Genomic DNA, 24,894 nt, shown 5'->3' on the forward strand with positions numbered 1-24,894 from the left:
TTCACATTAGCGTTTTTTGCGCAGCGCATCGTGCGCATCCGATCGCATGTGTCATGCGCACCTATGTTTAACATGGCGTGCGCAGGGTCTTGCGTTTGCACACGTTTGTGTGCGATTTCGTGCGCATGCGTTTTTTTCAGGTGTGCGACTAGACGCGCCGGACGCAACTTGTTGCATTTTTGTGTCCACCCAAAGTTGTTAAAAAAACGCATGCGTTCGCTTGCGCACGGAATGCGTCAAAACAACACATTACAGTCTATGGAAACGCAAGCGTGCGCATCGACATGCGCACGCCTGCGTTTTCGAACGCATGCTTTTTTTTAATTAACTTGTCTAGACACTGGTTTAAACCACCCCCTACACAAAGAAACTTTGTTTGGGGAGCAGTGTATATAAAAAGAAGGTGTTGGCACTGGCAGTCCACTACTCTACAGCCTGCAAGAGAGAAGCATCCTACAGCCTGCAAGAGAGAAGCATCCTACAGCCTGCAAGAGAGAAGCATCCTACAGCCTGCAAGAGAGAAGCATCCTACAGCCTGCAAGAGAAAAGCATCCTACAGCCTCCAAGAGAGAAGCATCCTACAGCCTGCAAGAGAAAAGCATCCTACAGCCTGCAAGAGAAAAGCATCCTACAGCCTGCAAGAGAGAAGCATCCTACAGCCTGCAAGAGAGAAGCATCCTACAGCCTGCAAGAGAAAAGCATCCTACAGCCTGCAAGAGAAAAGCATCCTACAGCCTACAAGAGAAGCATCCTACAGCCTGCAAGAGAAAAGCATCCTACAGCCTGCAAGAGAAAAGCATCCTACAGCCTGCAAGAGAAAAGCATTCTACAGCCTGCAAGAGAAACATGGATTTTTGTGAGTACTCACCGTAAAATCCTTTTCTCCAAGACGCTCATTGGGGGACACAGAGACTGTGGGTGTATGCTACTGCCGTCTGTTGTGGAAGGAAGCTGCTTTTTCCCCCTGTAGCATCTGAATTGAGCTTGTCTAATTTCTCCTCAAATAGCCGATTACCCTGAAAAGGCAGGGAAGTCAAAGACTTCTTAGAAATCGAATCAGCCCGCCATAGCCTTAACCACATGGCTCTCCTAATGGCGATTGCATTTGCTGCCGCTAGTGCCGCGCCATTAGCCGCATCCAAGGATGCATTAATTAAATAGTCACCCGCCATCGCGATCTGACTTGCTACCTCAGCCACTTCCGTCGGCAATTCTCTATCCTGTAGGACCTTTTTCAAAGAATCTGACCATGACATCATGGCTTTGGCTACCCACGTTGCCGCAAAAGAAGGAAAGAGCGCTGATCCCGATGCCTCATACACCAAGCGAGCTAAACCTTCTATGAGTCGATCCGTGGGGTCCTTAATGGAAGAACCACTAGGTACTGACAACAAGGACCTTGAGGCCAGGCGTGACACTGGGGGATCCAATACCGGAGATTCCGCCCATTTCTTACAGAGCTCTGATGCGAGCGGATATCTCGTTTCCAGCGTTTTTTGTCCTGAAAAACATTTGTCTGGACGTTCCCTGTGCCGCTGCACTATGTCCTCGAACTCAGGATGAGTGCTAAACACTCTATGTGGTCTCCTGGTCTTCTTAAAGGATACCTTATGACCTGCGGTTAGGGAGACATCATCCTCAATACCCAGAGTCTGATTGATCGCTTCAATAAGACTGTCTACCGTCTCCCGGTACCCCGGGGTATCCAGGTCCAAGGATTCTTCCCAGTCATCACCTGAACTCTGCTCGCTCCCAGAAAATGGTGATGGTGAGCGAGATGCCGCACTCACGGATGCTGAGGCACCGGAGGGGCCTGGAGACGTAGTATGGGCTCTTTTCCTGTGCGTCTGCCTAGAGAGTGTGCGGCCCCTGCAGGCCGGAGGCTCTTGTGAGGTGGATGACCCCTCCCAAACAGGCGAGCCGTCGTCTCTAACCCTATCCGGGGCCTGAAGGGTCTCAATCACCTTCGTGAGCGAAACCATGGACCGAGAGAGTGATACCGCCCATTCTGGGGGATCCAGACCCCTGGGCTCTGTCGCAGGGGAGGGCTCCTGGGAGGGTTCGGAGTCGCATGCTTCACATAACTTAATAGTCTGCGCTCGTGGGAACATAACCCTACAGGAAACGCATGCAGCATAAAGGAACGTGTGCGTTTTTCCTTTTCCAGGCATACTGCTTGCGTAGGCCACACACAAAAAATCCTTTTAAGGTTCGGGGGGGGGGAGGAGGAGGAGGAGGAGGGTAACCCTGTAGTGCCTTAGTGTGGCTCCGGGACGGGGTCGCACTTACCCGCTCCTGCGTGTCTCTCCCCGTGCTTCTGCAGTTCGCCTGCCTCACTCCTGGGTAAGCTGCGATTCTTCTCTTATCGCGGCCTACCCTGCCTTGCCACCGGGGCCTCAATTTTATCTGTCGCCCGCCCTGGTGATGGGGGGTGGCGCCGGAAATGACGTTGCGCCCAGGGCGGAACTTCCGCCCGCGGCCCAGGCCGAAGCCGCGGGCTAAATTAGAGCCGGTCGGCCCGCTTGGTACGCCGGCGGACCGCTACCTCGGCCATGCCGGCTGGCAGCTCCCTCCACTTCTCCCGGACCACGCCAGTACCCGGAGGGAGGCGCGAACCAGGTTAGAGGAGCGGAGGGAGGGAGGAAGAGAAGGAAGGGGGGGAAGGAAGTAATGCCATTTTACTACCCGGGCTATTGTCTCCCCCCCCAGCCGAATAGCTCCTCCTCCGCCCCTGACTTCCCCGGCTCCGAAAACACTGCCCAGGGCCCTCCACCCGGGGGTGCGCTCCAGCTCATACCTGAGGTACTTCTGTTTAAGACGGTGCAGGCACCCTAGCTCCGACCGCCTTTGCAGGGGCGAGGAGAGGGACCGTCTGCCGCCATGCAGCACCGCCGTCATGCGTTGGTGGAGCAATGGGGGCCGCACAGACTAGTCTTGTGTCTCTGTGCAAGCCCATGGTTTCAATACCTAGGGGTGGACAGGGCTAAGTCTGGCATAATGTCCCACGTCGCGGGAAAGGAAACGTGGAGGGACACTCGCACGTGGTCGCCCGTTGCTGGTTTGGGGAAATCGGATCCTTTCAATAGGATGCGTTGCCCCTCTTATCTTCATAAAATAAAAAACAAAGAAAAAATAGAAAGTCCCAGATATGTCCCTCGGTGCGGGAAAGGATACGCGGAGGCGATACTCAACGCGTGCTCGCCCGTTGTTGGTTTAGGGAGATCGGACCCTTTCTATAGGATCCGTCGCCCCTGTCTCATCTTCATGGTAAACTAAAAAAAAATCGCCTGGAGAGATCCAGACTGCGTGTGCCTCCATAAGGCTACTTTCACACATCAGTTTTTGTGCATCAGGCGCGATGCGGCGAAAAGTGTGAAAACCGGATCCGGCGCCTGTTGCCACCGGATCCGGTTTTTTCCCCATAGAGTTTCATTATTGACGCATTGCGCCGGATGCCTATGCGGCGTATCCGGTTTTTGCTGGATCCGGCAAAAACAGCCGGTCCGGCGTCTGGAAAAAACGTTACATGTAACGTTTTTTGTCTGCGGTAAAAAACCGGAAGACGCCGGATCCGGCGACATACGTTTTTTTTTATAATGGTAGTCTATGTTCGCCGGATCCGGCGGCATCCGGTTTTTGCCTGATTCCGGCGCCGGATCCGGTTTTTGCACTGAGCATGCTCCAAAAAGTATCAAATTTGGGGAAAAACACCTGCCAATCTCCACCCACCCTATAGGAAAGGTAGAGAGAGGGCATTAATCACCCTTAATACAGAGGAGAAAGAGCTACTGGAGACACACAGCCACTGGATTCTGCCACATATACACCAGCCATACAGATATCCAGCAACCAACTGGATTTTTGACAACCATCCACTATTGGACCTCCAGCGAGCAGGAGTTTGAGTGTGAGTATAAAAATTTTCTTGCAAGCATAGGTTTTCGTTTTGTCTGTGTGACTGCCGATACCTGCGCACCCATCCCCGTCACAGCCAGCGACTGTCTTGCCGCCTTCCCAGATAAACTTGTCACCACCATGACCCCCACAACCGCCACTGGAACCCTCTGCCGCAGAACCCCCATCACTGCTGTCACTGCTAGCCACCACGCTGGAGTCCCATGCTGTACCTGCTGCTGCCTGCCCAGCATGTATATGTATATATACACACACACACACATGTATGTTGTTCATACATTGTACTATTGTTTTTAAAAAGTTTCAGGTGTGGTCATCAGTGTGGGGGGGATTCTAATTATGAAGGACAGTGTGAAGTAGTTTGCGTGGGTGGGTGTGTGAATTTATGTGTAAATACTGTAGGGGGAGGTACTGTATATACTCGTGTATATGCCAAGATGTTAGGCCCATTTTTGGTGCTAAAAGTCCCCCTCTTGGCTTATACACGGGTCATCTCCCTGTGGGTCAGAGGGGGAGCAGGGGTGTCACAGATCATCCTGCTGTCATATCTGTAGCCTTGCTTGCTTCTCCACTGTCTCCCTTCCTGCCTTCAGTGGTAACGTTACCATTCCTGAATCTGTGCGTTGCAAGCATAGTGATATCCACCTTTCCTGGGTCCATTGCTGCTCACTGCGGTCTCTGCTGCATCCTCAGTGGGTGCGTTGATGTGAGAAGTGCGTGTCCCCCTCTGCTGGATGAACAGTCACTGACACAAGAAGTGGCAGACAGGGGCGATGGACCCACAATAGGTTTTTTTTTTTTTTTTTTCGGCATATGGGGGCATATTCTATGGAACAGCATATGGGGCCATAGTGTATGGGTTACACACTGGGCTTATGTGTTTCCAATTTTTGGGCCGGTGCGGCTTATACACGAGTATATACATAGTAATTTTGCGATGGTTTGTTGTCCAAGCTGCATTTTATAGCGTGGTGAGAGTGGAATTCAAAAAATCTTATTTTTTACTATTTTTGTTGTTTTGTTTGATTGTAAAAATAAATGTTGCACACAGCACAAATCTAAACTACATCGTGCTTTTTTCATGCAGGAACTTGCCCAGGACACTACTGCAAAATCCTAATTTGCAACCCATATTGTAAGTATACAGGCCTGAAAGCTTTGAATATGGTTAGTGTTGTAGGTAACAATTGTTTTCATTACAGAATTTCAGCCAGACATGTCTTCTTCTGGGAGCCCTCCCTCACATCGCCAGCGAAATGAGGTATTTTTTTTTTTTTTTTATTATTGCCAGAACATTCTTGGTACACATAACCCTATATATGCATTCTTGTTTAATAGGAAGCTGAACCAGAGGGTCTCTCAGGAGACGGGCGTAGCGGAGAAATGCCTGGAGTGGGCTCCCCGCATGTAAGTATCTTTGCATTAATTGCACTAAAACATGTTCTTACACATCACTGGACCTAAAAACAAGATCAACATAACAGCATTTAATTTTCCTTTTCTTCTTTTTTTTTTCATTATAGGTTTCTGAATCTGTGGCTCGTCCGAGAGTTCCTCAAAGTGCCTCCCAGAGTCGTCGGCAACCACGCCGGGGCGGTCGCCATAGAGTAAGGATTTTTTTTTTTAGGACTTTTATAAGGTTTGTACATAATGCTGTGATTGTTATGTTTACCTTTTTTGTCTTTAAACAGGCTTCACAGCGTGCTCACGATTCCGACAGTGAGGATGTGGCTATTGATGTGGACCTCTTGATTGATATGGTGAGAGATCGTGAGCCGCTCTGGAATATGGCGGACCGCTTCCATGCAGATGCTAGTGTTACTAGACGACTCTGGGAGGAAGTGTGCCATGCTGTGGTATCTAACTGGGAGGAACTCCATTCTCGGGTACAGAAAGAACAGCGTAAGTATTCACATTTCAGTAATGTTTCCGGATGTATTATGCTTGATCCTAATCATTTTGTGTTTTCAATTTTCAGGGGAAAGAGTTCAGTTGCGGTGGCGGTCAATGCGGGATCGCTTCAAGAAGGAGTTCAACAAAGAGATGCAGGCTCCCAGCGGATCAAGAGGACGCAGGAGCCGCTATAAGTATTCTGAGGCCCTGTCATTTCTGAGATCAACTATGGTGACAAGAAGGTAAACATTCCTACCAGAAGTGACTAAATAAAAAATGGTCAAATGTGTAATCTTTTTTTTGGCAGCCAGGGCTAATGAATATCATGATATTAATGTCTATTTTTTTCTACTTTTTTCAACAGCACCTTCAGCAGCACGCGGGAGCCTGCATTGAGCCCTTCTGGAGTGATCCCCCAGGAGGCCGTCACCATGGACCACAACATACCCAACCCCTCTGCACCCTCCCTGCCTTCCCTTGTGTGTGAACCCTCAGCCCCATCCACCTCTGCTGGAGCATCTGTGCAGGCTTCATTACATGAAGCTGCTGTTGACGAGGTAGGCTTTCCTTTACCTCACCCCTCTGACACAGCTGCCCTCTATAGAACACCTTTGAGTTCTGGGCGGCTGCGTCAGCGGGGTCAGGAAAAGCAGTTGGCTGCAGAGTTTATGAATCTACATGCATCCTTTCAAAACACTATGAAAGTCATGACCCAGCAAATGTCTGCTGGGTTCAATCTTGTTACTAGAGAGGTGCTTGATTTAGGCACGCGTGTTGAAAGGATGCATCTAGATGCAAATAAAGCGCCGCATCATTCTTTTTTCAAAGCTGTGATTGAGCGGCTGGACAACCTAACTCCTGAACAGCAGCTACATGTAATGCAAGCCTGCCAGGTGGCCTTAGCACAGGTGACATCAGCAGCCCCTCCAACAGGCCCAGTAGTTGCTCCAGGCCCGGTCCTTCCTACCCCTCCTGTACCATACCATTTTACCCAGTACCAACCTCCTGCCCCTTTCCAGTCTGCTTCCCCGTACCAGTTCCCAACTGCATCCGTGCCTCCACTCCCTTCCCAACCTACACTCCCTTCCCAACCTACACTCCCTTCCCAATACATCCAGTCTCCTTCCACATCCCAAATTCAAGCGTCCTTCACCCACAGTTTAGTTTCCCCCCCCGTCTATTGTTTTCTCCACCCCTTCATCAGCTTTATCCACCCCTTCACCTTCTTTCTCCATTCCTATACCTTGTCCTTTGCTATCTGACCCCTCACAAACTACATCCTCCCACAACACCCCTGTTGAAGTGGTCCAAACTGAGAGCTCCTCCAATACTATTTCCGCTACACATTACACCAATCTTTAATGTGTTTTGTTGTTACCAATAAAAAAGTTTTATTACAAAAATATAAAAGAAAAAATTCCAGCTAAAGCTGATAAAAATAAAACATTTTTTTCAGTCTATCAAATGTTTTTGTTTGTTTTACTGTTATATAACATGTCGATGTATAAAACTCAATGAGTGTGTGTGTGTGTGAGTGATTGTGCGAGAGTAGGTGTGTGTGAGTATGTGAATGTATGGGAGTGTGTGTACAAGAACATGTATGAGTAACGTACGTGTGTGACGGTGGGGGGAGGCCTGCTGGTGGGCAGTACTGTGGAAGGTCCTTGGATACCGCTTTATAGCCCCTATATTATTTTCTACACACCACACTACATGATTTAGTAGAAAGTTTTTTACTAAATGATAATTTTTGTTCAATTTTAAAAGAGCTTTGTCAGGAATTTAAAAAATGGGAATATTTTGGTACAAAAAATAGGTAGTAAAACAATATAGAATACTGATACAAAGGTACTAATACTTTACCAAAATTGAAGCTAACAAGGTACAGTAACTTAAACCACAGAAATGGTTTGGTACAACAAGGTTAAAAATTGGTTTTAACATCTCAAACCATGTCATCCTGCCATTCAACTCTACCTTCAGGTGACATAAAGTACTCGGCAAATGTGTCCCTCATTCTGGACACTGCTAGAGTACTTCGCACATTAACACTGCGATAATCATGCAATGTGGTTTCAACATCATTGTCTTCGATGGCAATCTGTTCCTTACTAATAACCAAATTGTGTAGCACAACACATGCTTTTACCACCTCATCCACATTTTCTGTTTTCAAGTTAATTGCGGTCAACAGTACTCTCCATTTAGCGGTAAGAATAACAAACGAACACTCCACCATCCGCCGTGCTCGTGTCAGGCGATAGTTGAACACTCTTTTTGTTGGTGTCAAGTCTCTGCTTGCGTACGGCTTCAGCAGGTGTTCTGACAGTTGAAACGCTTCATCACCTACGCAGACAAATGGCAGTGGTGGCCCAGAAGTTTGAGGAAGCGGTCTTGGAGGTGGGAATTGGAATGTGTTTCCGTACAAATTACGTCCCATTGCTGAAATTTTAAAAACTTGTGAGTCATTGGAGCGTCCATAGGCCCCAATATCCACCGCAATGAATTTGTACTTGGCGTCTGCAATCGCCATCAGGACTATTGAGAAATATTTTTTATAATTAAAAAACTCAGATCCCGATCCTGCTGGTTTAGTGATCCTGATGTGCTTGCCATCAACTGCACCCAGGCAATTCGGAAACTGACAGATGCTGTAAAATTGGTCAGCTATTTCGAGCCACCTCTCTGTTGTGGGCTGTGGGATAAACTCTTCATGTAGACTGTCCCACAATGCGCGGCATGTGTACTTGATGATACCTGATAATGATGAAATCCCAATCCTATACTGGTACTGTAGCGACGAAAGCGATTCGCCTGTTGCAAGGAATCTGTGGGAAAAGTTAAAAAAAATAATTAATGCAAAATAACTGCAACAACAGGAAGAGACACATTTCCAGTATACTGAAGTCTGCTTTGAAGGACAAAGAATAACAATTGCTTACCGGAGAGTGACCATCAAACGCTCCGGTGGTGAGATGGAGAAGCGGCAGTAGGTGTCACGTCTCCGGATCAGTTCTCCAACCCTGTCCAGCAAAAAATCAAAAGTTTCCACTTTCATCCTCGTATAATGAAAAAACTTCTCTGGATTTCCTCGCAACGACAGATATAACGTTGCAAACACTCCCAGTGTCAGCCTCTGTGCAGTTATAGGGTGAATCCAGAAACGACGTCGGCGCAGACGCATGATACGCTGCCTTTGTCGCTCCTTCGCCATGACAATTGCTGCCAAAGAATTGGCCTCAAAAGTGAAATCAATGTAAGCCTGAGCGATGTTCCCAATAATGGCTTCCATCTTGCTCCAAAACAACAACCTCTCAACAGGGTGTATACCAAGGTATATATAGGATTTTCTGTAAATGCTAGTAGCCAATGGTGGCTTTTGGGCGTTTTTTTAAAAACCGGATCCAGCAAAAAAACGGACAAAACGGATGGAAAAACTGATAAAAACTGATGCACCGGTTCCGGTTTTTTGCCGGATCCGGCATAATCCGTTGACCGGATCCGGTAAAAAACCGGAACCGGTGCATCAGTTTTTTCACATGTTATGCCGGATCCGGCAATGCGGCACGGCGCCGCATCGCGCCTGATGCACAAAAACTGATGTGTGAAAGTAGCCTAAGACACTAAGCAAAAAACTGGTTTCCGCCCGCTATCAGGGCGAGGGTGTATGCGGCGAAGGAGCTAACTTGTTTTTTGCATACCTAGTGTCAGCCTCCAGACGGCAGTAGCATACACTCACAGTCTCTGTGTCCCCCAATGAGACGAAGGAGAAAAGCATCCTACAGCCTTCAAGAGAAAAGCATCAACTGGAATAATGTATTAAACCTAATGTCAGCCTGTCCTTTTTTCTCATTTTATTATGTACTAATGTCTCTTTTTTTATTGCAGCATGTCTTCTGGAGAGGAATTTACACCGGGCCCTGGTGAACTGACACAAGCGGAGAGTGTAGTGAGTACCTTCCTGCCCTACTGATTGGTAAGTAATCGCTGTCGCATCTACAAATGTGGCAAATTAATTTTTTTTCTTTTTCAGACCTCATCGTCCATATCAGCGGAAGAACAGCAGGAGCAGTCAGTCCAAGTGCAGGCGGGGAGACGGCGTGTAAGTATAGACTGACTGATCGTACTCTTTTTTTTTACTTTTTTATTTCCCTTTTTTCTGGCCTGTTTTTCCTCTTCAATTTTGCTTCTTTTCTGTTTTCTATCTTTTTCATTTCCAAATCTTTACAAGATTAATGTTTTTCTTTCTTTTCTAGGCTCCACAACGGGATGAAGAATTCGCCCTGGACAATGAGGCACTCATCAGTTTGGTCCAGGAGCGAGTCCCGTTGTGGGACAGCTGTGATCCACTGCACTCAGACAACGTGGTGATCCGGCGGCTCTGGAATGAGGTGGCCACAGCGCTGATGGATGGCTGGGACAGCGCCTCTCCACGGGTCCGCAAGGAATTTTGAAAGTATTTCAATGCTGTGTGATGTGGCAGCAGGGGTGGATTAAGGGTAGCCAGGGCCCGGGGCAGTTCAGACTCTGTGGGCCCCCCTCGTCACGTGACGGGGGTCACGAATCGTAGAGCCACACTCTACATAGAGAATAATGGGGCCTCCAGCACCGACCTCCACCCGCAGAGCCACACTCTACATAGAGAATAATGGGGCCTCCAGCACCGACCTCCACCTGCAGAGCCCCACTCCACATAGAGAATAATGGAGCCTCCAGCACCGACCTCCACCTGCAGAGCCGCACTCCACATAGAGAATAATGGAGCCTCCAGCACTGACCTCCACCCGCAGAGCCGCACTCCACATAGAGAATAATGGAGCCTCCAGCACTGACCTCCACCCGCAGAGCCGCACTCCACATAGAGAATAATGGAGCCTCCAGCACCGACCTCCACCCGCAGAGCCGCACTCCACATAGAGAATAATGGAGCCTCGAGCACCGACCTCCACCCGCAGAGCCACACTCCACATAGAGAATAATGGAGCCTCCAGCACCGACCTCCACCCGCAGAGCCGCACTCCACATAGAGAATAATGGAGCCTCCAGCACCGACCTCCACCCGCAGAGCCGCACTCCACATAGAGAATAATGGAGTTTCCAGCACCGACCTCCACCCGCAGAGCCGCACTCCACATAGAGAATAATGGGGCCTCCAGCACCGACCTCCACCCGCAGAGCCACACTCCACATAGAGAATAATGGAGCCTCCAGCACCGACCTCCACCCACAGAGCCGCACTCCACATAGAGAATAATGGAGCCTCCAGCACCGACCTCCACCCGCAGAGCCGCACTCCACATAGAGAATAATGGAGCTTCCAGCACCGACCTCCACCCGCAGAGCCGCACTCCACATAGAGAATAATGGAGCCTCCAGCACCGACCTCCACCCGCAGAGCCACACTCCACATAGAGAATAATGGAGCCTCCAGCACCGACCTCCACCCGCAGAGCCACACTCCACATAGAGAATAATGGAGCCTCCAGCACCGACCTCCACCCGCAGAGCCACACTCCACATAGAGAATAATGGGGCCTCCAGCACCGACCTCCACCCGCACTCCACATAGAGAATAATGGAGCCTCCAGCACCGACCTCCACCCGCAGAGCCGCACTCCACATAGAGAATAATGGAGCCTCCAGCACCGACCTCCACCCGCAGAGCCGCACTCCACATAGAGAATAATGGGGCCTCCAGCACCTACCTCTACCCACAGAGCCGCACTCCACATAGAGAATAATGGAGCCTCCAGCACCGACCTCCACCCGCAGAGCCACACTCCACATAGAGAATAATGGAGCCTCCAGCACCGACCTCCACCCGCAGAGCCACACTCCACATAGAGAATAATGGGGCCTCCAGCACCGACCTTCACCCGCACTCCACATAGAGAATAATGGGGCCTCCAGCACCGACCTCCACCCGCACTCCACATAGAGAATAATGGAGCCTCCAGCACCGACCTCCACCCGCAGAGCCACACTCCACATAGAGAATAATGGAGCCTCCAGCACCGACCTCCACCCGCAGAGCCACACTCCACATAGAGAATAATGGAGCCTCCAGCACCGACCTCCACCCGCAGAGCCGCACTCCACATAGAGAATAATGGAGCCTCCAGCACCGACCTCCACCCGCAGAGCCCCACTCCACATAGAGAATAATGGGGCCTCCAGCACCGACCTCCACCCGCAGAGCCACACTCCACATAGAGAATAATGGAGCCTCCAGCACCTACCTCCACCCGCAGAGCCACACTCCACATAGAGAATAATGGGGCCTCCAGCACCGACCTCCACCCGCACTCCACATAGAGAATAATGGAGCCTCCAGCACCAACCTCCACCCGCAGAGCCGCACTCCACATAGAGAATAATGGAGCCTCCAGCACCGACCTCCACCCGCAGAGCCGCACTCCACATAGAGAATAATGGAGCCTCCAGCACCGACCTCCACCCGCAGAGCCACACTCCACATAGAGAATAATGGAGCCTCCAGCACCGACCTCCACCCGCAGAGCCACACTCCACATAGAGAATAATGGGGCCTCCAGCACCGACCTCCACCCGCAGAGCCACACTCCACATAGAGAATAATGGAGCCTCCAGCACCGACCTCCACCCGCACTCCACATAGAGAATAATGGGGCCTCCAGCACCGACCTCCACCCGCAGAGCCACACTCCACATAGAGAATAATGGAGCCTCCAGCACCGACCTCCACCCGCAGAGCCACACTCCACATAGAGAATAATGGAGCCTCCAGCACCTACCTCCACCCGCAGAGCCACACTCCACATAGAGAATAATGGGGCCTCCAGCACCGACCTCCACCCGCACTCCACATAGAGAATAATGGAGCCTCCAGCACCGACCTCCACCCGCAGAGCCGCACTCCACATAGAGAATAATGGAGCCTCCAGCACCGACCTCCACCCGCAGAGCCGCACTCCACATAGAGAATAATGGAGCCTCCAGCACCGACCTCCACCCGCAGAGCCCCACTCCACATAGAGAATAATGGAGCCTCCAGCACCGACCTCCACCCGCAGAGCCACACTCCACATAGAGAATAATGGGGCCTCCGGCACCGACCTCCACCCGCAGAGCCACACTCCACATAGAGAATAATGGAGCCTCCAGCACCGACCTCCACCCGCACTCCACATAGAGAATAATGGGGCCTCCAGCACCGACCTCCACCCGCAGAGCCACACTCCACATAGAGAATAATGGAGCCTCCAGCACCGACCTCCACCCGCAGAGCCGCACTCCACATAGAGAATAATGGAGCCTCCAGCACCGACCTCCACCCGCAGAGCCACACTCCACATAGAGAATAATGGGGCCTCCAGCACTGACCTCCACCCGCAGAGCCACACTCCACATAGAGAATAATGGAGCCTCCAGCACCGACCTCCACCCGCAGAGCCGCACTCCACATAGAGAATAATGGAGCCTCCAGCACCGACCTCCACCCGCACTCCACATAGAGAATAATGGAGCCTCCAGCACCGACCTCCACCCGCAGAGCCGCACTCCACATAGAGAATAATGGAGCCTCCAGCACCGACCTCCACCCGCAGAGCCGCACTCCACATAGAGAATAATGGGGCCTCCAGCACCTACCTCTACCCGCAGAGCCGCACTCCACATAGAGAATAATGGAGCCTCCAGCACCGACCTCCACCCGCAGAGCCACACTCCACATAGAGAATAATGGAGCCTCCAGCACCGACCTCCACCCGCAGAGCCACACTCCACATAGAGAATAATGGGGCCTCCAGCACCGACCTCCACCCGCACTCCACATAGAGAATAATGGGGCCTCCAGCACCGACCTCCACCCGCACTCCACATAGAGAATAATGGAGCCTCCAGCACCGACCTCCACCCGCAGAGCCACACTCCACATAGAGAATAATGGAGCCTCCAGCACCGACCTCCACCCGCAGAGCCACACTCCACATAGAGAATAATGGAGCCTCCAGCACCGACCTCCACCCGCAGAGCCGCACTCCACATAGAGAATAATGGAGCCTCCAGCACCGACCTCCACCCGCAGAGCCCCACTCCACATAGAGAATAATGGGGCCTCCAGCACCGACCTCCACCCGCAGAGCCACACTCCACATAGAGAATAATGGAGCCTCCAGCACCTACCTCCACCCGCAGAGCCACACTCCACATAGAGAATAATGGGGCCTCCAGCACCGACCTCCACCCGCACTCCACATAGAGAATAATGGAGCCTCCAGCACCGACCTCCACCCGCAGAGCCGCACTCCACATAGAGAATAATGGAGCCTCCAGCACCGACCTCCACCCGCAGTGCCGCACTCCACATAGAGAATAATGGAGCCTCCAGCACCGACCTCCACCCGCAGAGCCACACTCCACATAGAGAATAATGGAGCCTCCAGCACCGACCTCCACCCGCAGAGCCACACTCCACATAGAGAATAATGGGGCCTCCAGCACCGACCTCCACCCGCAGAGCCACACTCCACATAGAGAATAATGGAGCCTCCAGCACCGACCTCCACCCGCACTCCACATAGAGAATAATGGGGCCTCCAGCACCGACCTCCACCCGCAGAGCCACACTCCACATAGAGAATAATGGAGCCTCCAGCACCGACCTCCACCCGCACTCCACATAGAGAATAATGGGGCCTCCAGCACCGACCTCCACCCGCAGAGCCACACTCCACATAGAGAATAATGGGGCCTCCAGCACCGACCTCCACCCGCACTCCACATAGAGAATAATGGGGCCTCCAGCACCGACCTCCACCCGCAGAGCCACACTCCACATAGAGAATAATGGGGCCTCCAGCACCGACCTCCACCCGCAGAGCCACACTCCACATAGAGAATAATGGGGCCTCCAGCACCGACCTCCACCCGCAGAGCCACACTCCACATAGAGAATAATGGAGCCTCCAGCACCGACCTCCACCCGCACTCCACATAGAGAATAATGGGGCCTCCAGCACCGACCTCCACCCGCAGAGCCACACTCCACATAGAGAATAATGGAGCCTCCAGCACCGACCTCCACCCGCAGAGCCACACTCCACATAGAGAATAATGGAGCCTCCAGCACCGACCTCCACCCGCAGAGCCACACTCTACATAGAGAATAATGGAGCCTCCAGCACCGACCTCCACCCGCAGAGCCACACTCCACATAGAGAATAATGGGGCCTCCAGCACTGACCTCCACCCGCAGAGCCACACTCCACATAGAGAATAATGGAGCCTCCAGCACCGACCTCCACCCGCAGAGCCGCACTCCACATAGAGAATAATGGAGCCTCCAGCACTGACCTCCACCCGCAGAGCCCCACTCCACATAGAGAATAATGGAGCCTCCAGCACCGACCTCCACCCGCACTCCACATAGAGAATAATGGGGCCTCCAGCACCGACCTCCACCCGCAGAGCCACACTCCACATAGAGAATAATGGGGCCTCCAGCACCGACCTCCACCCGCACTCCACATAGAGAATAATGGAGCCTCCAGCACCGACCTCCACCCGCAGAGCCGCACTCCACATAGAGAATAATGGAGCCTCCAGCACTGACCTCCGCCCGCAGAGCCCCACTCCACATAGAGAATAATGGAGCCTCCAGCACCGACCTCCACCCGCAGAGCCACACTCCACATAGAGAATAATGGAGCCTCCAGCACCGACCTCCACCCGCAGAGCCGCACTCCACATAGAGAATAATGGAGCCTCCAGCACCGACCTCCACCCGCAGAGCCGCACTCCACATACATGGCTGCTCTCAGTGCTGTGCGCACAGGACCTGTGATGAGGTCACAGGAGGGGAGGAGACAGGGGTCACATGATCGGGGGCCCTGACACCTTCCCTCCTGTGATCTCATCACAAGCCTTTGCACGCTACCAGCAGCATCAGCGTTCACGCTACTTGTAGATGCTGCTGGTAGCAGAGCACATAATGCCGCCCCCACGGTCACTCACTTTTAGGTGGGGAGAAGATGGAGTGCCATTGCAGCAGCCAGCAGGAATGTGGTGGGGGCCCCCTTAGAAGCTCTTGTGGTGGGGGCCCCAGGGCTGAAGCCCCGCCTGCCCTGCCTATAATCCGGCCCTGCGCAGTGCGGGTTATAATGGGGCAATTTACTGGCCTGGGCTGTGGGCCCCTTAACCCCACTGGGCCCGGGGCAACTGCCCAAATTGACCTCATTATAATCCGCCACTGTGTGGCAGTGACCTTGGCCGGGATCACACAACTGTGTGTGATGATAGTAACTCCTGCGAGTTTCTAGCATCACACACATTTGTGTTTTCCCGACCTACAGTGCATTGTCTAAATTTTTTTTTTTCCCACAGTGAACAAAATCAAAACCCGTTGGCGCTCGATGAAGGACCGCTTCAACAGGGATGTCCGTCAGGAGAGCCGGGTTCCCAGTGGTGCTGCGGCAAGGACCTCACCCAAATACAGATACCATCGGGCGTTGGCCTTCTTAAGACCGGTACTTGCCACCAGAGCGTAAGTATTTTGGTGTTCTATTGGATTGTGTTTTACTCTGTGCTTTTCTATTCCAAAGGAGTTGGCGCTTTAACTATTGTAAATGCATGATACTAATGTTTTTCTTTTCTTTTCACAGCACCTGGAGCAGCACCCTGCAACCTGGTCCAGGAGCAGTCCTTCATCGAGCTGCCTCGGACCCGTCCCAGCCATCCGACAGCCAAGAAGCAGCTTGCGGGTCGGCACCACAGACAGCTGAAGACCAGGAAGCTGGTATGTCAGGTGTTCCCCTGTCCCAGGTCTCTGCCACTGGTTTTGCGGGTACTTCCCGCCAGCGGCAGAAGGCCACGGACAGGACCGTCATGCCCGAGTTCCTTTACTTTAGCTCGGTCTTTCAGAATGGCCTCAAGGAGCTGTCAGACAGACTGGAAAACGATTTTACCCTAATGGAAACACGATTCCAGGCAGTCGACCGTCGCCTTGCCCGTCTGGAAGCCGACCCCAACAGACCAGCGCACTATTTCTTTACCCAAATTGAACGGGGCATGGTGGAACACCTTAGTCCTGATCTCCAGCTGAATGTGATACAGGCCTGCAACACTGCTTACATGCAGGCTATGCAGCAGAGTCAATACGTACAGCAGCCAGTGGTGGCATTTCCAACTGTGCCACCATTGACTCGCTCCACCTCACTACCGACTTCTGCTGCATACCACTGCACGGCCACCTGCATTCCAAGCCATGCCGGACACCATTGCACTACCCCAAGGCCGACTGCAGCTGGACACTCCACCGCCACCACCATGGCAAGTGCTGCTCCTGCCTGGACCACCACTGCCACCACTCCTGCTTGGACCACCACTGCCACCACTCCTGCCTTGACCACAACTGCCACCACTCCTGCTTGGACCACCACTGCAACCACTCCTGCCTGGACCACCACTCCTGCCTGGACCAGCACCACCACCTCCAACACCGAGCAGCAGCAGCAGCTGGGGGGACCCACACTCATTATTTGCAACCACGGACCCTGGCAGGACCTCCATCACCACTACCAGCATGCCGCAGCAGCTGCCGAACCTGCCAGGAGGTCCCCCAGCTCCAGGAGATCCCCCAGCTCCAGTAGGTCCACCAGCACCAGGCGCTCAAGGCAGGGGACAACAGAGATGGGCCACTGAAAACATAAAAGTGCCCAGAAAAAGAGAAAAACTCATACTCCCTCCCCCTCACCTCACACTGTGTCTAACCCGCTCCATGCCTCCAGTTCCATCCCTGAGCTCCCTTCCCCCACTACTTTCGTCGCCCCTTCCCCTAGAACCCCTTCCTCTTCTGTAAGCCATTCCTCGTCCCTCCACACCCCCAAGTTGCCACTATCTTCCCCCAAACATCGCTCAAAGTAAATTGGATTTTTTTTTTAAGTAAATGTCCTTTTGTTTTCACCTAATACTGTTTGGTTATTGTGTATTTCACCGTCTACACACACTGCACCATACACTTTGTGTTTTTGCCACCACATAGCTCCAGTACTGACACATGTTTCTGGTGTCAGTCCTGGAGGTATGTGTTGCCAAAAACACAAATATATGACTTGTATTTTCACCACCAGTCTCTTCAGTCTGCGAATATTGGTCAGACTGAATATAGGATGGTGGTTAGTGCAAGGCATATCTATTCTCACCTTGCCAGGTATCATAAAGAGTGAATTGATGATGGTGTGTTTAGACCATCATCATTTCACTCTTTGGGACACAAGGCCAGGGGATTTTAGATATACCTTGTAATTAACCACATCATCTATTCAGTCTGTGGTGAATAGACTGAAGAGATGATGGAGAAAATACACGTCATATCTACAATACCCTGGTCTGGTATCATAATTATTTAGCACACCTTGCCTGATGAGTATACCTATGAGTTGTCATCTGCAGCGTCGCTTCAGTCTGCATTATGTATTGCACGCACACTGGAGAGATGCTGGAGGTTAACTCATATGTGTATTCACCTGCCCAGGTGTCATAAAATTCTGAAGTGATGATGCGTTTTTTAGGCATCCTCACTTCAGCATGACACCAGGCCAGGGGATTGTAGAAGTTGTACAAACCTTTATCATCTCTCCAGTCTGCGTGCATACTGAAGCGACAGTGGAGATACTCCAATTACTATTTATACTCACATGGTCTAGTGTAATAAAGAATGAAGGATGATAGTGCATCCTAAAATCACTGTTTGTAACATCAGGCCAGGTGATATAAACACTAGTTGTATTACCTCCACCGTCGCTGCAATCTGCCTTTTTGAACATAGACTGGAGAGTGTTATGAATGAGTCACCGTAGGAGGCAAAAATAGAAATGCTAGCTAAGTCCAGAAAACCAGAGAAGTTGGCAGCTATCGGATTGCAGACCCCTGAACCTATCAACACAACTAGCAGTAGCCGTGGGGGGCTCCTACGATGCCCTAGGCCCCTCGATCACAGCCGGAGGACTACATAGCCTAAAGACAGAAAGGGAAATCTAAACTGCCCCAGAGCAGACCCCAAAGCAAAAGGCAGCCCCCCACATATAATGACGGTGAAGCAAGAAGAAAGAACAAAACACAGACAGAAAGATAGACTGAGCAAAGATGGGGCCCACGCTAGCTTAGATAGGAAAGGACAGGAAGGCTGCTGTCTGCAATCCGTGAAAAACCCTATGAAAATAAGAGCCAACAAACTGACAGTAAAAAAGGCCCTGAAGACGCTAGGCTTCAAAAAAGCTATGTCAGTACTCAGGAATATTCTGAAGACAGAGCAAAAAAAGGAGATTCAGCTCACCCCAGCAGGGAATGGCAGAATCCAGAAAAGCAAGGAAAACAAAACACTAATGCAAAAGGCAAAGCAGAAATCTTAGCTTTAGATGAGCAGGAATCAGACTGGTTTCCTAGAAGTCCACAGAGAAATCACCCGCAGGCCAGAAGGGCGTCGGCAGCCTTATATCCAGTCATTAACTCCACTCAGCCAGTCATCATCATCAGCCCCAGGTGTTTGACAATCAGGCTCACTACCTTTCTTCACGAGAAGAGGGAGTTCCTCGGGCCTCAGAAGTGAAGGGGAAAATGAACTCACAACAGTACCTCCCCCTTGAGGAGGGGTCACCGAACCCTCAACCACGCCACCAGGGCGATCAGGGTGAGCCCGATGAAAGGCACGCACCAATCTTTTGGCATGATTATCAGAGGCAGAGACCCAGGAATTATCCTCCTGACTATAACCCTTCCACTTAACCAAATACTGGAGTCTCTGTCTAGCCAGACGGGAATCCAGTACTTTCTCTACCTCATAGTCCATGTTACCTTCAACCAATACAGGGTCTGGAGGTGCAACCCCCGGAACAACAGGTTCAACAAACCTCTTCAACAAAGATTTATGGAACACATTATGGATTTTAAATGTGACAGGAAGAGCCAAACGAAAGGAGACCGGATTAATAATCTCCAAAATCTTGTAAGGTCCAATAAATCTAGGCTTAAACTTAGGAGAAGCCACCTTCATAGCAATATTTTTTGATGATAACCACACCATATCACCAACCTTAAATTGGGGACCAATGGTCCTATATCGGTTGGAAAACCGCTGGGCCTTTTCCTGGGAGAGAGATAACTTATCCACCACTTGGTCCCAGATCTGGTGCATTCGCTCCACCACAGTGTCAACCCCTGGGCAGGCAGAGGGCTCCACCTGCCATGAAGAAAATCGAGGATGAAACCCAAAGTTACAAAAATAGGGAGACATCAAAGTGGCAGAACTAGCTCTATTATTTAAAGCAAATTCGGCCAAGGGCAAAAATGAAACCCAATCATCCTGATCAGCAGAAATAAAACATCTCAAATATGACTCCAAGGTCTGGTTTGTTCTCTCTGTCTGCCCATTGGTCTGAGGGTGAAAAGCAGAGGAGAAGGACAACTGAATTCCCAGCTTCGAACAGAAAGTTCTCCAAAATCTAGACACAAACTGGACTCCTCTGTCAGATACAATGTTCTCAGGAATCCCGTGCAAGCGAACCACCTGTTGTAAAAACAGGGGCACCAATTTAGAGGAAGACGGCAACTTAGGGAGTGGTACAAGATGAACCATCTTAGAGAACCTATCACAAATCACCCAAATAACAGTCATCTTTTGAGAGACAGGCATATCAGAGATGAAATCCATTGAAATATGGGTCCATGGCCTCTGGGGACAGGCAAAGGCATCAACAACCCACTAGAGCGAGAACACGATTTAGACCGGGAGCACGTCCCACAGGACTGCACAAAATTCCTGACATCACGAGACAAGGAGGGCCACCAAAAAGACCAACTCACCAGATCTCTAGTACCAAAAATACCTGGATGACCAGCCAAAGCAGAGCAATGAACTTCAGACATCACTCTCTTCTTCCACTGGTCAGGAACATACAACTTTCCACTGGGACAACGCTCAGGTTTGTCCTCCTGGAACTCTTGCAGAGCAAGTCTCAAATCGGGCGAGATGGCAGAAAGAACTACCCCTTCGCCTAAGATGCTAGCAGGCTTGGTCACCACAGGAGAATCAGCAAAGAAGCTCCTAGAGAGGGCGTCAGCCTTGACATTCTTAGTTCCAGGAAGAAAAGAAACCACAAAATCAAAACGTGTAAAAAACAAGGCCCACCTAGCCTGTCTAGGGTTCAAGCGCTTCGCCGACTCTAGGTAAATCAAATTCTTGTGGTCAGTGAGGACCACGACTTGATGCTTAGCTCCCTCCAACCAATGTCTCCACTCCTCAAATGCCCATTTCATGGCTAACATTTCCCGATTCCCCACATCATAGTTACCTACAACGTGGGAAGGGAAGCAAAAGACCAGAAAAAGCCATACACCTGACAAATGCTATTGAGAACTTTGCTATTAGAAGTGGAAAAGGAAGAACAAAGACAAAAGAATCTAATTAATAAAAATATTGGAGAAAGAGAAACCAATCACAAACTAAAATGTTTCTATACTAATGCACAAAGCATGGGCAACAAACAAGGAGAATTGGAACTACTAACACAGGAAAAGAAATATGATGTCATTGGAATCACTGAAACTTGGTGGGACAATACACATGATTGGAATACAAGACTAGAAGGATACAACTTATTTGCAAGAAACAGACTTGATAAACGAGGAGGGGGTGTCGCATTGTATGTTAGAAACACGTATATCTGCACAGAGATTGAAGCTTCAGAGACTGGGAGTTCTGTGGAAACTGTTTGGGTAAGAATACAAGGACAGAACAATGGAAAGGACACCATTGTAGGCATTTACTACAGGCCGCCTGTGCAAGCTGAAGATATGGATGAACTCTTTATGCATCAAATGGCCAAGTTCTCCAAAAAATATGACATAGTTGTCATGGGAGATTTCAACTATCCAGACATTTGTTGGGAATCTCTCTCAGGCAAAACTAACAGGTCAAGGAAATTCTTATCCTCTCTTGCTGACAACTTTATCTTCCAAAAGGTAAGGGAGAAAACAAGGGGAACTGCTACCTTGGATCTAATTCTTATAAACAGGGAGGAAATGGTTGAGGAGGTAAAAGTGGCTGGGACCCTAGGAGGTAGCGACCATGCTATTTTAGAATTTTGGATAACTAGAGGCGGAAGACCTATGAAGACTCAGACGTCAAGGTTTGATTTCAGAAAGGCAGATTTTAAGGGATTCAGAAAGAGAATTGGAGGGATCCAATGGCTGGATATCCTTAAAGACAAAAATGTCCAGGAAGGATGGGAAATCTTGAAAAATGAAATTCTCAAAGCACAGTTGTTAACAATTCCGAAAAGAGGGAAGAATAGGAAGCATTTAAGGAAACCAGGATGGATGAACACAGAACTTAAGCACATGCTAAAAAGGAAGAAAAAAATGTTTATAAAATGGAAAGAGGGAGGCATATCTAAAGAAGAATATAATGCTGTCTGCAGAACCTGCAGGGCACAAATCAGATTAGCTAAAGCTGAAAATGAATTGAGGCTTGCAAGAGATGTCAAAAGCAATAATAAAGGATTTTGGGGATATGTCAAAAGTAAAAGAAAAGTCAAAGATGCTATAGGATTTTTACAGGATGAAAATGATGAAATGGTAAGACAGGATGTTGAGAAGGCTGAACTTTTAAATTCCTATTTTGCATCTGTTTTCTCTCAGAAAGGAAATGTAACATCAACTGTTATTCACTGTCCTATTAAGGGAATAGAAGAATCCAGGATATCTATAAACAGAAAGATAGTGAGGAAACACTTAGCTAACCTAAATGAATTCAAGTCTCCAGGTCCAGATGAATTACACCCCAGAGTGCTGAAGGAGATAGCAGAAGAAATTTTTGAACCCCTCTCCATAATCTTTGAAAATTCTTGGAGAACAGGAGAAGTGCCAGAAGACTGGAGAAGAGCAAATGTTGTTCCTATCTTCAAAAAGGGGAAGAAGGTGGACCCAGGCAACTATAGGCCGGTGAGTCTGACTTCTATACCAGGAAAGATCTTTGAACAAATTATTAAACAACATGTATGTCAATACCTGGATAAGAATGAAGTGACTAAGCAGAGTCAGCATGGGTTTGTAACTAATAAGTCATGTCAGACTAATTTAATTTCCTTCTATGATGGTATTACTGATTGGGTGGATCAAGGAAATGCTGTAGATATAGTATATCTTGACTTCAGCAAAGCATTTGACAAAGTCTCTCATACAATCCTTATTGAAAAAATGACTAAGTATGGAATGGACAAGGCAACTGTTAGGTGGATTCATAACTGGCTTAGTGATCGGACCCAAAGAGTGGTCGTAAATGGCTGCACATCCAGTTGGAAGAATGTCTCAAGTGGGGTACCACAGGGCTCTGTCCTGGGCCCTGTATTGTTCAACATCTTTATCAACGATTTTGATGAAGGAATTGAGGGTAAACTGATTAAATTTGCTGATGACACAAAGCTAGGAGGGATAGCTAATACTAGAGAAGAGAGAGAGAGGATTCAAAAAGATTTAAATAAACTGGAGAAGTGGGCAGCAACTAACAGAATGGTTTTTAACAGGGAGAAATGCAAAGTACTACATCTGGGCAATAAAAATGAAAAAAGTATATATAGAATGGGAGGAATAGGGCTAAGTGACAGCACATGTGAAAAAGACTTGGGTATACTAATAGATCACAGACTGAATATGAGTCAACAGTGTGATGCAGCAGCAAAAAAGGCAAATGCAATTCTAGGATGTATTAACAGAAGCATACAGTCTAGATCACGTGAAGTCATTATTTCCCTCTACTCCTCTTTGGTCAGACCTCATCTGGAATATTGTGTCCAGTTTTGGGCACCACATTTTAAAAAAGACATCAACAAACTGGAGCAAGTTCAGAAAAGAGCGACCAGAATGGTGACCGGTCTGCAAACCCTGTCTTATGAGGAAAGGTTGCAGGATTTGGGAATGTTTAGTTTGCAAAAGAGAAGACTGAGAGGAGACTTAATAGCTGTCTACAAATATCTAAAGGGCTGTCACATTGTAGAAGGATCAACTTTATTCTCATTTGCACAAGGAAAGACTAGAAGCAATGGGATGAAACTGAATGGGAGGAGACACAGATTAGATATTAGAAAAAACTTTTTGACAGTTAGAGTGATCAATGAGTGGAACAGGCTGCCACGAGAAGTGGTGAGTTCTCCTTCAATGGAAGTCTTCAAACAGAGGCTGGACAGACATCTGACTGGGATGATTTAGCGAATCCTGCTTTGGCAGGGGGTTGGACCAGATGGCCCAGGAGGTCCCTTCCAACTCTACGATTCTATGATTCTATGATTCAGATGGAGAGAACTTTCGGGAAAAGAAAGCACAGGGATTCATTTTAGATGTTACAGGATCCTTTTGGGACAAAACAGCTCCTGCACCAATCTCAGAAGCATCCACCTCTACCTGGAACGGAAGTGAGACATCAGGTTGCCGCAAAACCGGGGCGGAGGTGAATCTTCGCTTCAGCTCCTGAAAGGAAGAAACAGCCTCCGGAGACCAATTTAACACATCAGCACCCTTCTTAGTCAAATCAGTCAATGGCTTGGCAATACCAGAACATTTTGCTATAAATTTCTGATAAAAATTAGCAAAACCCAAAAACTTCTGGAGGGCCTTCAAAGAAGTGGACTGAACCCAATCGTAAATGGCCTGTACCTTGGCCGGGTCCATTTCAATAGTTGACGGGGACAAAATAAATCCCAAAAAAGAAATCCTCTGTACTCCAAAAAGGCATTTAGATCCTTTGACATACAGGGAATTCTCCCTCAAGATCCGGAACACAGTCCGAATATGTTCCACAAGAGAATCCCAATCCTTGGAGAAGATCAAAATATCATCCAGATAGATAATCAAAAATTTATCGACAAAATCTCGGAAAATATCGTTCATGAAGCACTGGAAGACAGAAGGGGCATTAGTGAGCCCAAAAGGCATCACCAGGTACTCAAAATGTCCCTCCGGAGTATTAAACGCCGTCTTCCATTCATCCCCATGCTTAATGCGAATAAGATTATACGCCCCCCTGAGGTCAAGCTTGGTAAACCAGCAAGCACCTTT

The 24,894-nt window shown here is 49.4% G+C and overlaps 2 protein-coding genes and 1 long non-coding RNA gene across 4 annotated transcripts in view; 2 read left to right on the forward strand and 1 right to left on the reverse strand.

Annotated features, from left to right (window-relative positions):
* Window positions 1-24,894, reverse strand: part of LOC141083613 (uncharacterized) — a 194,235-nt gene that overhangs the window by 142,920 nt on the left and 26,421 nt on the right. The gene's annotated exons all lie outside the window — the stretch shown is intronic.
* Window positions 5,305-7,140, forward strand: LOC141083608 (uncharacterized). Its single transcript, XM_073567953.1, has 3 exons — window positions 5,305-5,817; window positions 5,894-6,050; window positions 6,173-7,140. The coding sequence occupies exons 1-3, from the start codon at window positions 5,580-5,582 to the stop codon at window positions 7,068-7,070; spliced, it is 1,293 nt and encodes a 430-aa protein (XP_073424054.1). The 5' UTR covers window positions 5,305-5,579; the 3' UTR covers window positions 7,071-7,140.
* LOC141083610 (uncharacterized) lies at window positions 15,684-17,748 on the forward strand. The gene is made up of 2 exons (XM_073567954.1): window positions 15,684-16,330; window positions 16,449-17,748. Exons 1-2 carry the CDS (start codon window positions 16,200-16,202, stop codon window positions 17,485-17,487), a joined length of 1,170 nt encoding a protein of 389 aa, XP_073424055.1. The 5' UTR covers window positions 15,684-16,199; the 3' UTR covers window positions 17,488-17,748.

The sequence above is a fragment of the Dendrobates tinctorius genome, unplaced genomic scaffold, assembly GCF_039654945.1.
Source record: "Dendrobates tinctorius isolate UK_male_01 unplaced genomic scaffold, ASM3965494v1 ptg000020l, whole genome shotgun sequence".
Taxonomy (NCBI): domain Eukaryota; kingdom Metazoa; phylum Chordata; class Amphibia; order Anura; family Dendrobatidae; genus Dendrobates; species Dendrobates tinctorius.

Excerpts from the sequence above, each read along its gene's own strand:
- LOC141083608 (XM_073567953.1), top strand. The coding sequence starts at position 5,580 with ATGTTTACCTTTTTTGTCTTTAAACAGGCTTCACAGCGTGCTCACGAT. Across the intron at positions 5,818-5,893 it reads TCGGGTACAGAAAGAACAGC|GGGAAAGAGTTCAGTTGCGG; the intron begins GTAAGTATTCAC and ends TTCAATTTTCAG. Across the intron at positions 6,051-6,172 it reads TCAACTATGGTGACAAGAAG|CACCTTCAGCAGCACGCGGG; the intron begins GTAAACATTCCT and ends TTTTTTCAACAG.
- LOC141083610 (XM_073567954.1), top strand. The coding sequence starts at position 16,200 with ATGAAGGACCGCTTCAACAGGGATGTCCGTCAGGAGAGCCGGGTTCCC. Across the intron at positions 16,331-16,448 it reads CCGGTACTTGCCACCAGAGC|CACCTGGAGCAGCACCCTGC; the intron begins GTAAGTATTTTG and ends TTCTTTTCACAG.